The sequence below is a fragment of the Hydra viridissima genome, unplaced genomic scaffold (genome assembly GCF_058129835.1).
Source record: "Hydra viridissima isolate aposymbiotic clone 2 unplaced genomic scaffold, HvirCarnegie_v1 scaffold_2, whole genome shotgun sequence".
NCBI lineage: Eukaryota > Metazoa > Cnidaria > Hydrozoa > Anthoathecata > Hydridae > Hydra > Hydra viridissima.
Window position 1 is genome coordinate 20,646,949 of NW_028324301.1, and position 17,610 is coordinate 20,664,558.

The following is a 17,610-nucleotide window of genomic DNA, read 5'->3' on the forward strand; positions in this document are numbered from 1 at the left end:
ACAATTTTTTCAAAATCTCTAAGTATCTTAATGTATTCGACTGCGGGAATCCAAGGCGAAACTTCTAACAAAAACAGCTCAGTTTTTTATGTTCTTCGACAACCCTTAAAAAACATTGTCTTCCAAATGAAAAATTTTTCTTTTGCTGACCTTTTTAGGATGCTCAGTAAATGTTTATCTGAGATATTTTTTTTTGGTTGATAAATTGTAACTATGGCCTACTATAGTGACAGGCCGAGTAAACGTACGGCTTTTAAAAAAACTGTAGGCGAGTTTTTTTTTTTTACGGAAGCATTCGTTTTTTAGGTTATTTAATAAATAGATTCATTAGTTCATTAGATAGTAATTAATTTATCATAAATAAAGGTTTTTGTAACAAATAAAACCTCTTAAATGAAAAAAATCGTTTATTAAATGCAAACCGCATTTCATTATAACATAGTAAAGACTCACTTTTTATAGTACTAAAACCTCAAACATCTTTATGAAAAAAAACAACAACATAACTTTTCAAAATAAAACTACAATTAGTTAAAAAAAACAATATTATATATATCACGTTTAAGATAGTTTCAATATTTTCATTTTGGGTTCCTTTGAAGATCGCGGGAAGTAAAGATGGCAATAATTGTTAAAAAATATATTGGCAAGGATTCTACAATGTTTTTTTGAAACATTGGTAAATCCATAAAAGTCAGATACCATCAAGAAACTGTTAGATAAGCTAACACGACAGACACATTTGTAAAGATGGTGAAATAAAATGTACGAATAAAATATCCAATGGCAGATGTTATCACCAGGCAAAGTTAACCCACCATGATTAATCTCTCTGATATATTCTCCAAATTGGTCAAAACAAAATGATGTATCTTCAACTGGAGGATCTTCTCTACTGACATAGCCAGCAATATAAACCAAAGACATTTTAATTTCTTTAGACAAATCGCTTTCAATAACAGGAAGATTATGAAAAACATTTAACAAAGTATCATCTTGCATTACATAATTACATTTGTCACACAAATGACTTGATGAAACTTCTAAATCATTAGCTATGATACCAATATTTAAGCAAAGTTTTTTTTTTTTTATGTCAATAAAAAAAACAAAACTTTGCTTAGATATTGGTATCATAGCTAAATTTTTGCAATATTTGCTGAACATTTATAAAATAGGTACCACCTGATCCTTGTCGAAGTTTTCCAAATGCTTTCTCAATAGGGTCACTAGTAAAATGTCCAAGACAAACATACTTATGACTTGTAATTAGTAAATGTTTCACTAGTTCAACCACTCCACGACACGTATGGGAAAAAGCACGAGAAGTATCTTTGGTTAAATTTTTTATTCTTTGACCGTGTATTTCAGGTGCCATTTTTTCGACCATATCAGCCAAATTTAAAAGAAAGTTCAATCGTTCATCATTGTTTGATGAAAAAACAGCACGATTTTCATGTCTAGTACAAATGTTTTCATAAAGTCCTTTAACGTTAACAATTTTAAAAAATTTAATAAAAATAGATAAAAAAACTGTAGTGTCATCAACATTTTTTATGGATGAATGAGTTTTTAAAGCAGCTACAGTCTCATCACAAAATACTCTTAAACAAGTTGACACATTTTGACGTTCGATTGGTTTAGGAAAAATTGCAGTTTCATTTAGTTTAGACAGTTTTACAATAGCATCTTTTTCATGTTGAAAAAGTTTTTTAAGATCTGACCATTTTGCAGTTCTTGAAACACCTTCATAAGTAAAACATAGTTCTTGGCATTTTTCTGTGAGCCAATTATTACGAATAGATTTTATTAAATGAACGAAATCATAAAGAAGAAAAATATTATCATTAGTACACCAAGTATTACGGAGATTAAACATTCCAAAAAACTTTTTATTTACTTTATTATTGTCGCAAAGAATAGCAACAACAGAGCCACCACAATTTTTTATTGTTTCAATCGTTTGCATTGTTTGATCATACTGAAATTTAGCATCTAAACCTGTTACTGGTAATGCTTTATACAAAAACTGTTTTCCACCAAACAAAGAACAAATCATTAAACCCAAAACTGTTTTTGCCAATTCATTTGGGGAGTTAACAGATTTACCAAAAATGTTCCCTCCTTGATATGTTAACTGTGGTTTAACATAATTTTCATCAATTAGTAGAATGACCAGTCTTTGAGAAATAGAACATTTGTCAAAATACAACTTTAAAAAATCATCATCTCCAACATTTCTAACTTTTGATGTCAATTTTGTCATCAGTGATATACTTGGTAGTTCATAGTCATCACGTAATCGAGAATAAAGTGTTCTTGACAGTGAAAAATACTCAAATGCCCTGGCAACCATATCAGGAGAATATTTTTTTTCACCAATAAACACTAAGGAGTTCATACTTAACATCTGTTCAATAATAATACTTTTTTTGTGATCAATTGGTAATGAATTCAGATAGTGTATTGCAGCATGGAGACAACTAATACAGTTAATAGTATTTATATGGTTGTAAGAAAGAGGTTTTATGGTGCACTTAATACCACAGTGGTAGCTATCAAAGGATAAATCATTTTTTATCTTTAAAATAAACTTTGGAACACCCAAGTTGTCTAATATATCAGCAGATTGAAGATGTAAACAGTTTTCATAGATATTTGATATTATTGAAAAAGAAAAAGATATAGATTTAGACATTATTTTTTCACACAAATCATCAAAGGATGAAATATTGTCAGCTTTTACAAAATCCTCAATTTCATCAGGCACAATACTTCTAAAAGATGGTAATGCTTTACTTGTTGGTCTTGGTGGTGCCTGTGGAGTTGGAATTTGACTTGAGTTTACAGAAGAAAATACAGATGGTGGATATTTTGGTCTTAACTTTCCGTAAACTAAAACTTTTTCATAGTTTTTAGGCCAATGTTCTTCACAAATAAAAGTATTTGGGCCATCTGGAATGTTATCTCGAGGTATAGCACTTATCCATCTTTTTCGTTCATCCAGATTTTTTTTATTTGGAAGGCGAAAAACTTTCACAGACTTTGTAACATCGTAGTTACCTCTGCATCCTGAGACACAACACTTAAAAACCATATTTTATGAATCTAATTATTTAGATCTAAAAAGAATGCAAATTTAATACACATACAATATAATTGAAATTAATTGAATATGAAATTGAAAGAACACGTCTTTTTCCTTGATCGCGCCATATTACAAATTATTAAAAGAAAAACTCGCCTACAGTTTTTTTAAAAGCCGTACGTTTACTCGGCCTGTCACTATAGTAGGCCATGATTGTAACCCAAACTCTTTGTTTTCAAAAAAAATGTTTTTTTTAGCCTCTTAAAGTTATGTCTACAGCACTAACAGTATATGTAAACCAGGAATATTTACAAGCTCTAGTTGTTGTTTTTTTTGTCCCCCTGTTAATAAACGGTGATAAATAACATTTGTGTAGTCCTATAATCTGCACAAAGATTCTAAAGTATATTGGTTACTTTTTAAAAGTTAGGAAATAAGGCCATGCAAAACGGACACTGGTGCATTAATGTTGCAGTTTATTTTCCGACCATTTGAAGCAAAATCTTTAGCGTTTCAGACACTATGTAATCTAGCGTTTCAGACACCATGTAATCTAAGCATGAAATATTCGCAGGTTTTGGTATTTTTTTCTATCAATCTTTGGGATTTTTACATTTCCTAACTCATATTTAATGGTAACAGAGTAATTTTAAGGAATCTCTTCTCCATCTACACTTAAATTGATATCGATATCATTTGTTTATTCATTTTCTGTGATTGCAATACAGGATAGGAGTATCTTTTTCTACTAACTATACATCCGTAAAAAATCAAAATAAATTATACAAATTGCAACCTAGCTATCTAAAAAAAAAGTGTAGCTAATAGAATACTTACCTCGTTTACTTTTATTGGCAATAGAAAATCTCCATTTAACCAATCAGCTCGTTGTTCTCAATTGAATAATTTTCCAATCAACTCGTTGTTTAAAATTGAGAACAGATTTCACACTTTTATATCCTCTCTCACTTCTCAGAAATTTTTCAACTTCAATCCTATTGCAAATATTTAAAAACCATATGGAAATTATTACAAAAGTGCTGGCTTTAAAATCATAAAAAAATTATTTTAAACTTATTAAAAAATCCAAAAAAATTTTCAAGCACCAAAACCTTACTTGGTATGAAATTAGTTCAGTTTATCCAAAGAAAATAAAAGTTTTTTAAGCTCAATCTTTCCGACAGATGCAACGAGTTGCTTTGGATCAAAAATTTTTTAAAGTTATTCCCTTATTTATTGGTGCTCAAATCTCTGATAAAACTGGGCATAACTTTTCCTGGCGTTGGTGGGGATGTTGATTTTACAGTTGCTGTCAAATTCCAGAGATGTGGAATTCCTTGTCCCACTTGGGCAAAACAATCTTGGGAAATAAGTGAACTGTAAGTGAACTTGAAATATTTTCAGCGCCTTGATAAACGAGTTTTCACGGCACATTTTTAATTTGCATCTACATATAAAACATTCACATTTTCTACCTCTAATAACTCTGATATGCAGATAAGAACTTTACAGCATAAGTATAGTATCTGTAGTAACCATAGTAACGTCATTAATTTTAACTAAAGTACATTGTGTATCAATACATGTATTTATATTTACCTTCATAACGCGGATGAATAAAGAAGTAAGGATCAGTCCCAGGAAATATTTTCTACGTTTTGAGCAAAGAACGGTAGACTCAACCGCTGAATAATCTTTCCAAAATATAGTTTTGATAAGATTTAAGAGTCCTTTTTCTTTTTATTTAGATTTAAATAAGTTGTTTCTGTATTAAATACAACAGCAGGTATTTTGTTCTTGCAAATTTGTTAATAAACATTTAAATGCGTTAATTGAGATGATTAAAATTCAATGCAAAAGTCAGCTGAGATGACTAAGCTTGCAAAACTTTTAGCGTTAATCTACTAAAACTGAAGCTTTCTTCTGTTAACCAACCCTAAATCTAAACAACTACTGCTGTACTTATATTGATTTATGGTTAGTCAAAAAAAAGATTGAGTCAACTGATAAAATTGGTAAAAAAAAAAAAAAGGTGTGTACACACACACACATTTGAATAGACACTTAATAAAGTATCAATATTTTAATAACGTTTCTATTAATAAAAACTTTATAAATAAAAACTTTGAGATTCAATGAAAAAGTTTTTAAATGGTTACAATGTGGATAATTATTGCTTAGTTGACATCACGTTCACATTTTTCAATGTTAGAACCCTTTTAGCCATGCTACAAATGAATTCACGAATATTCATCTTGAGGAACTTTTTGCCATCTTTTATGCAATAATCTTGAATATTCTGTCTTTGATGATGGCCTATTATTCTTTTTGCGCAGTTTCTGATCTAATATAGCCTAGAGATGTTTGATAGGGTTCATATCAAGTGACTGACTCGGCCATCGAAGTTTCTTAATCTCATTTAGATTCAACCATTTTTCGTGTCCCTTCCGATTGAAGACGATATTATTTGTATCGTCTCTCTGATTAAGTGTGTGTATTTAACCATTATGTTTTAGATACGCTGATTTTGGTACATCACACCCCTAAGCTCCGAATGACGTTCGCAATTCAGCTGATGTGAGAAACACGCTAAGTACCGAAATTTCCGTTCAGTAAAACCGTAACCAAAACCGAAACCGAAACCAGCCGAAACTTGAAAACCAAATCAATAGCAAAAATAACATGGAGTAACTATTTTGCATAACAAACTAAACCTATGTAATATGTATGCATGTATGTTTTATATATGTTGTATATTATTATTACTATATTCAAAACCAAATACATAAAAGGTTGTCGAAGCAGAAATTTCGGGTTCGGTTTCCACCGAAAACGATACTGAAAGTTCTCGTTCACTAGTCTAGGGTGGTCAAACTAGACAAAACTGTGGGCAACATTTTATCAAATCGCTCATATATGAAATCAGTTTTTTGACTGGTGGCACGGAAGACGATGCAAATGTTTCATTTTTGCGCTTTTCGTTGTGTATAAAGACCACTGCTACCATTTGACTTTACACCACTGTTAATATTTATTCTGTTAAATGTGACTTGTACCCAAAATATTTTAAAGTATTTAAAAGATAAACTTAACTCCTTTTAACGAGGGATGACAAAATTAGCTCAAAGATACCGAAGGACTACAACGCAGTTAAAAAATTTGGATCTGAAGACAGTCTTCAGATTAACTATTAGTAAGTTTAGATTTGAAAGAATCCCGGCCCCATTTTAGAGGATTCCGACCCCATTTTAGAAGCGCGAAGAAAAATATTTGAAAAAAATTTTTTTTTTTCCTTATTTAGTCAATAGAAGTTAGAGACTGAATTGAATTTTTAATTTCCTTAATGAATATAAACAAATGGTATTAATCTGATATGATGGGTTACACGGACTGGACAATTTGAGGTGTAAAAACCTTTGAGTTTCAGTTAAACACCATGAAAATAAGACACATTTTATGATGAACGAAAAATAATATTTCAAAGAACGATAAGACGTGTCTGCTATAAAATGTACACTTTGAAGATTAAAAAAAAAAAAAAAGATTTCCGATATTTTAAAGTTACTTGGATAACAATGGACCATTCTCTCCAAGTTCATGCGATTCTTCGTCAGAAAATGCCCTTGACTCGTTGATAGGTATGTAATCGTCAGGAGAGATTTTATTGTCCGTACTTAGTTCAAACATATCCGGTATTGAATAGTTGCGAATATATGTTCTTCTGACTTCCTAAAATGTTTTTTTTTCCAATAAAATTTTGTAGTTAAGAAATAAAATGTAAGATGAGAGATGAGAGAAATTAAACGGAAAATAATTTTCAATAATAACTTAAAATTACTTCAAGAAATCGTCTTTCCCCAAGCTTCGTGTCAATAGCTTCACTTAGGACGAGAAACTCACTGCAAGGTTGGAATTTGTCAACCATCAACCACCAGAACACAACAGTCAGTAAAACCAACGGAGAAGTGAAAGCGGCAGCATACCAAACTTGTTTGAGCAAGAACACACCAATCATGAGAAGTTGGAATACAACCAAACAAGCAATAATTCTAAAAAAAATAATCTAAATAATTAAAATACTGAGATTAAATCACAAAAGAAAAAAAAAATTCCTTCAAGAACACCACCTTGCATTAGGACATCAAGACAAAGTGTAATTGAAAATCACCTGGAAAAGACTTCCGGCCAGAATTTTCCTCCGTGGTCATTTTCCGGTATATACACATACAGCAGTTGATAGGTCCACACGATATACCCGAAGGCATAATAAAGAACGAAAAACGGAATTATAATCGGTGAAAGAATTGAATAAGAGACTCCAATCAAGAAGAAAAGCAGTGCTTGCGAATACTGAGAAAACAAAAATTAGCGTAAAAATTTGACTATACATTAAACTTTTAATAGCTTGACATATTAATCGAGCCGAGCGCAACAAGTTTTGGTAAATTTGGGTTAAAAAAGATAAAAAGTTTCGGAAAAACAGCTAAATTCATAAAAACCACAAACAAGTTTAAATATGGCTTTAAAAAAGTCAATAAAGTATTTCATTAAAAAAAAAAACGAAAAATTACCATAATTTCGTATTCAGCACGCTTCGGTTTCCAAGCTTCTAGAATCTGCCGCTGTGTCCGAGCAAAGCTTAAGAAAAAGAATTTTGCGAACATTTTTTTTCGGTGCCGTAAAGCGTGTAACAAATTTTTAGAGCAAAAAATCATGGTGGTAACAGACATGCAATGATAAGAAAAAGTCACTGAAAAGGTACAAACATGTCATTCTTACAACTTAATGTTGATTGTAGTTAAAATCAAAGGGACAATCCTTGTCAGCTCGATTGCCAACCCAACAAAAGATGTAAGGGTGATGTAGTTAAGAAAAAAGCCAGCTTGACTTGGCAATGATTTGGCAAGATAACTCGGAAGATCAAGGGGAGCCTTGACAATTTGACTCAAATCCTGGAGGACTGAACCCGAGATGATATATATGAAAAACGTGTTAAATGTCTAAAATAAAAATTTAACAAAAAAATCAGAGAGTTAAATTTCTTTGAAAAAATTTTTAGCAAAAAAAATATTGAAATTGTAATTTAATATAAATCATTTTTTTTATTATTTTAATCAAACCATTCATTCAGGAAAATTTTTAAAATAATTCAAAACCGTTCTTGAGTTGTTTGTTAGAGAAGGAATGTTATGGAGTAGTGATTTTTCCACCAAAATTTTAGTTATTGAAATCACATGCATACAACGCTCAGTGAACCAGACCAAATTTTAAAAACAACAAAAAAGTCCGACAAAAAAGTTTGCTTTTTTTTTTTTAATTTTTTTGGATATGTTAAAGTAAACTACATTTTGTAAACCTTGTTTTGTCAAATCACATCTGCTCCTCCCTTTTTGTCATAAAGTAATTTTCAGCTCGAAAAGCAAACAAATCACTTGCTGAAATCCTTATTGAATTTATTATTACTTATTTTAAATAATTGGTTGGGAAGAAATTTCATCGTGATAAAGTGTCTTCTCATACTATACCAGGAAGACCAGGAAGAGTTAAGGAATGTCAAGAACGTTTTAAAAGAAGTAAAAGAGCAAAGATTGCAGATTTAACTGATGAACACCATGGATCTTTATTCCTTACTACATCAAAGATTCAGCTAATATTTTGCAAAGAACATCAAAATGACTCCAATAACTATGACTAGAGGAGGCTCTTGCTCTGAAAATCCAAACTGATTTAATTTTTGTTGAAATTTTTTTTTTTTTTTCACAATATTAAAATGCATCCCTTAATAGGCTTGGAGAAGAAAAGCTAAAACTCTATCCTAAAGCCGTTTAATTTAACTGAAACCTCAGAAAAATGCTCACTTCAAAGTATACTAAATTATACAGTTACTAAAATTATAAAAAATTTAAGTGAACGTTTCAAGTTAAGATGAACGGAATATTATATGTAAAAATAGGGTTTGACAAAGCTTCAAATCAAAGTATTTGTAAACAGTTTACCAAAGATATGAAGCAAGATTTATAATTAACACCTCTTCCATTTAAAGTTAAAAACATTGACTTTCAGAAGAATTCTAAAATACTCTAGTTGCCACTTTAATAGGCCACTTCACCAGTTTTATAAAAAAAAAGAGACATCAGAGTTGTATAAAGAAGAATCTGATCTTCAAACTCATATTAGTCAGTTAAAACCTCAGCAGATTGTTGTTAATATGATAATTACCATTAATGTTACTTTTAAAAATTGACATGACATCATTTTTAATGGGGAAAAAATTCATTTACTGACATCAAGTTATTTCAGCCTTGTAATGTCTGTGATTCTGAGCCCAATGAGATGAATGATATATATTTACAGAAAAAAACCTGTACATGAAAAATCATTTAAACTTGCTATAATAAACTTGTTGGATAAAATCTTTTAAGTTCTTTATTCTAAATTTATGTTGTAAAATGGAAAACTGAGAGTTTCAAGCCAGAACTAAAAAACAAAAGCTTTTTGTAAATGTAAGAAGAAATTATATTCAATCAAAGTTGAAAAGTTGAGTCACATTGCAAATTGCTCAAAAAAAAACAAACTGTTTTTTGGAGCAGCTGTTTCTTTTTATTGAATAAAGTGTAAATATAAGTTTAATAATGCATAAAACTGCAAGTTGAATAATCAAAAGATCTTGAAATGGACAGGATTTTTTTTTTTAAGGAAGAATTCAATATTTATTACTGGCAGAAAAGAATTTGTGGCAAAATGCAAACAAACATAAAAATGGACCTGAAATACAAACAGAAACTTGAAGGTCACCATATAGACTGCGCTGTTGCTAACACGCCCTTGGAATTTTCCCACAGCTCTTAAAATCTTTAAAGAAAAATTAATGGCATTAAAATGAGGGTGATAAAAACACAAATAACTTCCACACAAAAAACAAGACTGAAAAGAAATGACATAATTGTAAGACTTACATAAGGCAATATCATGGAAAAGATGGCAATAAGAATCACAGGAATAACTCCTTGAATAAAATTTTGAACCAAGGTTGAAGTTCCAGCTCGCCCTAAAAAATATTTTTGAAACATTAGCTATTTTTTTAAAAATAACATTTATGTCAAAAGTACACAGTTAAAAAATTGTGTATAATTTCTTCCTTCACAAGTGTAACTTCAAAGACTTTAAATATGTTTTCTTCAAGTCATCAAAAGGACAAGTTCACTGAAAAGTGTACATGAAGTTGCTTCTTCTCTTTTATTGTCTTCCTATTTAAATTTTAATTCACAAGATTCTAAAAGTTTGGAAAAACAAAAACAAAATAAACTAAAGATACACAATTAATCATGATACTTACACTCATCTAACCATTTCAGCTCTGCTGCGATAGAGCTTAATTTTGTAAGAGATGAAATAAACAAGATTGGAGTTGTCCAGAATATCACAAGTACAAAGACAAAGAAAAACCCAACAACCATACGCAGACTTCTAAAACACAATTGTAAAATCCTTATAAAGATTTTAAGTATGAAAATTTTTTAAGTGATGATAAAGACAAGACATCAAACTCAATCAACTCAAGACCCCAATTTAAACAAATTTAGCATTTATTGCCAAGCAAGATTTAAACCAAACAACATGTAATGCTAGGTTTTTGTTCAAATCAAGCATTTTAGGTTAAAACTAGATTTTAGGTCTTTTGAATGCTTTACGCTGATAAAATCAAAATGCAGCATGATTAAAATCTATATTTAAATGCAGCTTGTAATCTATATAGATCTACAAATGCTTTAAGTTGAGCAGAGGGTCAACTGACAAAGATACAGACGTGAAACCAGGGCTGTGGAGTCGGAGCTCATTTTGGCTGGAGTCAGAGTCGGAAAAATTGTAACGACTCCAACTCTGGTTTAAAAAAAATCTTTCAAAGTTTCATAATTTTCATAAGGATTTTATAGATGTTACAAAACTACAAGTCCCAGGATGGTCTGAAAGCTGTAGGATATCCAGACACAATGGGAATTGTAGTTTGCAACAACTGGAGGACAAGGAGTTTGACATGTTATTTTTAGGCCTTTAAAACAGTGATAAGCAATAGGGTATTTTGCTGCTTATCACTTAGAATCATATATCACCTCCCTTGCGCTCTCCTATACCTTCCCTTAAACTATATAACTTCATGATCCCCTAACTCCCGACTTAAATTTCATGGCACTGTGCTACATATTCTTAGTAGAAAGCTAGGCGTGCCACCACCAAGCACCAAAGAGTTGCTCCACAAACACAAAGACTGTAAGTATTCAATTAACTTTGTTTCTCTGGAGAGAAAGAGTATTAGAAAATTAGTGATTCTTTTTTGAAAAAAATGAAGCAGTTACCAAGACATTGGCAGTAAAAGACGCCAAAACTAATCACACCAGCAAATTTCTCCAGGTCTTAGTAGAAAAGATTCTTAAAGAATATGAACTTAGAGAAGAACAAGTTCTTTCATGTTTGAAATATTGTCCAACTGACAATATTTCAAACATGATTTTGACAAATTTATAATGTTATTAGCAACTGCATAAGAGTTTATTGCATAACAAGAGTTCAGAAAAGTTGTTTGTTCAGAAATTGTTTTCTTATAAATACTGTTTAAAGCACTAAGTGGTTGGAATTTTTGTATCATAGTGATGAAATAGCCAATATTAACATTTTACTACAATTATTTGTTGTTACAAACAAATAACTGTAGTAAAACAAACAACTATTTGTTGTTACAAATTGGTTACTTATGAAGGAGTTGGAGTCGGGAGTCGGTCCATGATAAAATCAAGGAGTCGGAGTCGGAACAGCAGCTTACCAACTCCACAGCCCTGCGTGAAACACAGGACGTGAAACACAGGATGTGAAACACAGGACGTGAAACACAGGATGTGAAAATTTCTAATAAAAACTTTAAATTTCTGCTTTTGGTGAGCAATTAAAAACTATTTTTTAAAATAACTTTTGTGAACATTTTTTAAAAACCTTACTTTCCAGGGCACCATATCATTTTTGCCAATATTAGTTTTAAAGGAGATTAAGTTAATCATTTAATTTTTTGATAAACAAATATTTATTGAACGTCAAAGCAGCCTGTCTAATGGCTGGAAAAATAAAGAAGAAAACTTTATGGTGCTTATGTCATTTACATAAAAACTGGTGAAATAAAATTTATGAAAAAAGATGAAACAAAAATTGATAAATTCAATATTATGAAGTATGAATTAACTTATTTGTAAAAAAACTAAGGGATTTTCCCCTGAATTTTTCTCTTTTTTTATTCTCCTTCCTCTAGGGATGAGAAGTCAGAGTTGGGAGTCAAATGTTTTTGAAAAGCCAAAATTGAGAGTACAAAAAAAAATCACCTCCCAACTTTTTTTTTTTTAAAAAAAAAATTCTAAAATGACAAAAAATCAGATTGATGGAAGTGAAATTAACACAAATGTTATATTATTTGTTGTTACATTCTTTTTTACAGTATTTGTTTACAAAGATACTTAGCAATACCTACTGTACATAGATTCCATTTGATTGATTACCCAATGATTATTGGATTAACTGCCAATTGATTAACTGCTTATTGACAAATTTAGGTTGATAGCTTTTGACAAATAAAAATGTGGATAATAGTAGTAAATTAAAAATCCTTTCTCTTTATTTACTCCTTAATTTGACAAACTTAAACTTAGATCAATGAGTATAAAACAAAAACTTGCATACTTGGTTAATGCAGGTAAGGTAATTAGAATATTCTCATACACCTTTAGTTTTTACATAAACCAATTCAGGAGTTAAGGATCAGTTTTTTCTTCCCACTCCCCATCCCTGCTTCACCCTTAAGCCCCCCCCCCCCCCCAAAAAAAAAGTTCTAGGCAAGCCCTGAAAGTATTAGCACAATATCTTGTGAGGTTCTTTGAGAAGAACTGTTTTTTTCTCCATTTTTAAAGTTTAATGAGTTGTAAACAAACTGTTTGAATTCCTTAATTTTTTCAATCTATTAGTAAGCACTCTGTGGATTCTTTCAGATGAGTAAAAAATTGAAAATCTGACTTTTGAGATTTTTTCATAATGATAGGCTAAAACTAAAATTTTCTCTTTACATTTTAGATTTTTGTGATTTCAAAGAGCTTGTTCTTAAAAACTAGATTTTATAATGCTACAAATAAAATTGGATGTTAATATACTCATGCTGGACATTCATGGGTTGGACTCATCTAGACATTCGAATAAATTTAGTTGATTTGAGCTCTTTATTCTAAAGTTACAAGCCATCAAAAAGTATCTGTCCTGATTTTTTAAAATCATATCTCTGATTCAAAAAGTCAATTACTTACGGTTGCATTATTTTTCTTAAAATTTTTTTCTAAGTTTTTTTTCTACACATCAATCTGTGTTCTATCAAAAAATGCTGTGAAAATTGAAGTGGGAGAAATTGAAGTGGGAAATAAACCTTTAAATAAAAGTTAAATACAAAAATAAATAGATTACAGAAGTCAGACTAAATTTCAAAAATAGAGCAAATAAAATGCTGTAAATCTTTTTAAAACTCAGAAATCTTTAAAAAAAAAGTATAAAATTGCAATCAATTTAAATCATCACATTATATACTAAAAACTTAAAGATAAATAAATGTTATTAATAGATTAAATGTTTAACTTACACCTAAAACGTTGGAAAAAAATGGATTTTTTAAATCAAAGCAAATTGAATTTTTAGAACTTAAAGCAAAATTGTTTATGTTGTTGGAAGAACTGGAATAAAGAACTTTCTGAACAAAACCATTGTGTGTTTAAGAAGCAAACTTAATCTGATTCACAATTTGCTCAAAAGCAAATTCACAATTTGCTCTGATTCACAATTTGCTCCACATAAGATATTGAGCTGAAAAACTTCAGGACTTGCTTATCTCATTGTTATACACCACCCCCAACAAGTTTCATCAAAATCTGAGGTACATATGGTACCACTTGGCATGGAATGACTAAGTAAGATTTTTCACCCATAAACTGTTAAAAAAAAAAAAAAAGACACCCATAAATAAAGTGTTGCTTATAAAAATGTACCTTTGCCAAAAAGGAATGGCTAAATTTTCCCATAAAATTTCTTTGGGCTCAGGAGCAGGTGTCACATGATAATACAATGGATTTGAATTCCAGACACTCTTCAGTGAACTAGCTTGTCCTTTTAATGACTTGAAGAAAACAAACCCACAATGCAGTGTAGCTTGTTTGGAAGAGAACTGCTCATCTACTAACTGATCTTGTAGGTTCTACAAAAAAAAAAAAAAAAAACATATAATACTTAACTTTGATAAAGATAAGCTTTATATAATAAGAAAGTTGACCACTGCAACCAAATAGAGAAAGATAACATTTTTTTACATTTAATGTGAACTACCTCAAGCTCTGATTCATATTCAGAAATTGCATCTCTTTTTTTAGCACATGGGTGTTTTTTTAAAGTCATTCTTTTTTTTTCCTGCTCCAAATAAATCTGAAAAAAATGATAAAATAATAAAAATCCAGAAAAACAAATCTATTTTCTAATCACTATAAAGTTATATAAGAATGTCACTGACGAAGCTAATAATTGACAGAATTAGTCACATTCGAGGATTTTTATGAGAAAAATCAAAAGATAATACAAAGAAATGAGTCAAAAAGCAGGAAGCGAATAACGGCTGCAGTCTTAGCAATAGACGTATAGCAAAATATTTATAGATTTCTTAAAATTGCATCAGAAAATTCAGAACAAGACAGTTGGTTCCTAACATCTGCCTAAATAGGGAAGGTATAAACAAACAACTACATCAAGTAAGAGCAGTCTAGGTCCAAATAAATTTTATACATTCTGAAACAAGAATTAAAGCCAATTGGAAACAAGAAATACCAAAATTTTGTAAAAACCTCATTGAGTCATTAAGGCAATTTCAAACCTTTGTGGTTTTTTGGGGTTGTTTTAGTAAGTTTTTTACTTATCTTTAGAAGAAAAATTAATAGTGAAATTTTATGTTTTAACTTGATACTTTGACGTAAGATTTATTGAAGAACAATTTTTCAAATAAAAAGTTATAATGTTCATTGGTTCTCAAATTATGCTTCTTTGAATAAACAATAAACAACACAACTTTTTGAAAGCCAAACAAAATAAAACAGGAGAAAAAATGGTGTGAGTTGATGTAAATATTATGAAAAAGATGGTGAAGCTAGAACTTTTAAATTAAACAACTACTTATATTAAAATTTTATAAAAATCAATTGCAAAACTTTATCGCATCCTAATGATGTTTTTATGATGGTATTTTGATGATGATCAATTAACAATGATGGTATTTTCATGAGGATGACAGTTTCATAAGGGAAGAAATGACTAAAATATTACCTTAGCAACTTCCCACTTGATTACATAGGAATCGTGTTTCTTGATTAAATTGCTCCATACTGTCAAATCTTTTACCAAATAGACACTCTCCACCTGAATGTAAAGAAATTTTAAAGTTTTCTTGCATTTGTACAGAAACTCGATTTTTAAATGTTTCAAAAAAAACTTATTTCTGTAGTAATTCTGTGCCATTTATATTTTTTAAAATGTAACATACAATTTTTGGAAATAGTTTGTCTACACTATCTTTCAAGTCATCGTTATTACGAATCTAGAAATAAACACATAACAAGCATTTCTACAGTCTTTAAACTAGTTTGAGACCAGATTGAAACAAGCTTGAAATTATTTTAAGATATTTTTAAAATGAAAATTCATGAGTAGAAATGTAGAAAATGTAGAAATTTTTATTTCCTGCTCACATTTTCTGGAATGTTCTCTACCAGTACAACAAATTGTTTCCCAGTACCTTTCTTCAAGTAATTTTGTCGGAAACCAATATAAACTTTCCATTCAAGAAAAGTTAAGAAAAGCACCACAAGGGAATACACCCAAACAGCTAACCAATGAAACCATAGTTTGGAAGATCCGCTTTGAACATTTGACATACTCAATTTATCTAATCCGTCAGTTAAATGATTTCCTCCATACACATTTAAAGGCAGTAAAACTATCATTCCAAATGGCAACGTTATAAGCGCAAACTTTAAAACTAACCTCATAAATCTTAAAAATACAAGTGCATCTAGCCCTGAAAAAGCATAGATGTCCTGGTCTGTGGCCTTTAATGATGGTACTACCCATGAGAATAGAGATTGTGAAGTTGAACCAGGAACAGATTTTCTCTCTATCAAAAGCAGACGAGGAGAATAGATTTGGCGCAGCTTCAATCTAATGCAGGAGAAAAAAGTTAATGCTAAAACAAATATAACACCACATAGTATGATGACAATGTTAAATGTCTGTGCAGGGCTGTTCAAATCCACTCCTGCCACAATATTCTTTGATTTATTCAAATTATTTATGCCTGGCATTTTCTGGAAATACTCATTGTGCAGGAAATCATAAGTTTTTATGCTAAAAGCCACGTAAGTATGCAAAAACTTGCTGTAAAATAAAATTCATATAAACATAACACTCAATTAAAAATACAAACAAAATTTCTAAAAGTTAGTAAAAACATTTTTCATTTTTACCAAAATTTTTATCAGTTAAAAATTATTTTATAAAATATGTGCATAATATAATATGTTAGACATAACAAAAACGAGATAATTAGCTAAAATACGCCTCGTCTTTCTTGCAACTTTATTTCAGCACTAGCACAGGTTGTGCTGGGATGATTGATGAAAAAAAGTATTAACTTGTATTGCAATTAGGTATAAAAAAAAAAAGAAAGATAAACATGAGTTTATAATTGACAATATTGATAGTTAATATTCACCCCTTAACTACAGCTACCTCTTTAGTACTATGCTGGTGTGTGCATAAATATATTGTAAAAAGAATAAATAAAAGATGTACAAACGTAAAAGAATGTCATCTTTAGATGCATGCATTTAGACTAAACATCTTTAGATGCATTCATTCGAGGGTAAATATCTTTAGATGCATGCATTTAGGTTAAATATCTTTAGATGCATGCACTTTAGGGGAATATAAAATTGATCAATAAGAGTCAACAACCAATACTTCTAAATCTAAATGACTTAAAAAAAAAAAAGAAATATACAAAAAGACATAAAAACATTAAAGAAGTAAAACAAATTCTTTAATACAAAACTTGTTTCATGTTCACTATTTTTTTAGCAACAGGAAACCATTTTAACTTTTCATAAAATTGGAAATAATATTTTAATTAGACTCTAAAGTGGTATTCATATCTAACACAATGTTTTTACAAGATTGATATAATGAAAATACATGAAAATTTTTTTTTATAAATACATGAACATTATACAGATATATTTATATTTCAATATGTATATATATTTTATTCAATTTAACCTAGGTAACATTAGAAACTAGTAACATAAAAATGTTAAATATCTTTTCAAAAATAAAATATAAAATCTGTGAACTTAAGTGAGCTTTTTCGTTTCACGCTTAGGACAACAAAAATGTTATTTGTGAAAACCAAA

At 29.9% G+C, this 17,610-nt stretch overlaps 1 protein-coding gene across 2 annotated transcripts; it reads right to left on the reverse strand.

Moving 5' to 3' along the window:
* Positions 1-134: 134 nt before the first annotated feature.
* Positions 135-17,385, reverse strand: LOC145184680 (uncharacterized). 2 transcript variants are annotated; one of them, XR_016449929.1, is made up of 17 exons: positions 15,892-17,342; positions 15,687-15,740; positions 15,470-15,562; positions 14,486-14,581; positions 14,152-14,357; positions 10,425-10,555; positions 10,045-10,136; positions 9,854-9,940; positions 7,868-8,088; positions 7,660-7,726; positions 7,257-7,438; positions 6,927-7,137; positions 6,654-6,817; positions 4,688-4,989; positions 4,206-4,535; positions 3,309-4,083; positions 135-211 (listed from the first exon to the last, which is right to left on the reverse strand). XR_016449929.1 is itself a non-coding variant. In XM_090079201.1 (13 exons), exons 1-13 carry the CDS (start codon positions 16,501-16,503, stop codon positions 6,650-6,652), a joined length of 2,220 nt encoding a protein of 739 aa, XP_089935327.1. In that variant the 5' UTR covers positions 16,504-17,385; the 3' UTR covers positions 6,541-6,649. The 2 variants fall into 2 exon arrangements, 1 of the variants encoding a protein (XP_089935327.1); XM_090079201.1 differs by lacking the exons at positions 135-211; positions 3,309-4,083; positions 4,206-4,535; positions 4,688-4,989 and having other exon boundaries at positions 6,541-6,817; positions 15,892-17,385.
* Positions 17,386-17,610: the final 225 nt, after the last annotated feature.

Coding starts and splice junctions, on each gene's coding strand:
- LOC145184680 (XM_090079201.1), bottom strand. CDS start 16,503: ATGCCAGGCATAAATAATTTGAATAAATCAAAGAATATTGTGGCAGGA. Junction 9,941..10,044: donor TTTCCATGATATTGCCTTAT/GTAAGTCTTACA, acceptor TTTTCTTTAAAG/ATTTTAAGAGCTGTGGGAAA. Junction 6,818..6,926: donor GGGAAAGACGATTTCTTGAA/GTAATTTTAAGT, acceptor AAAACATTTTAG/GAAGTCAGAAGAACATATAT.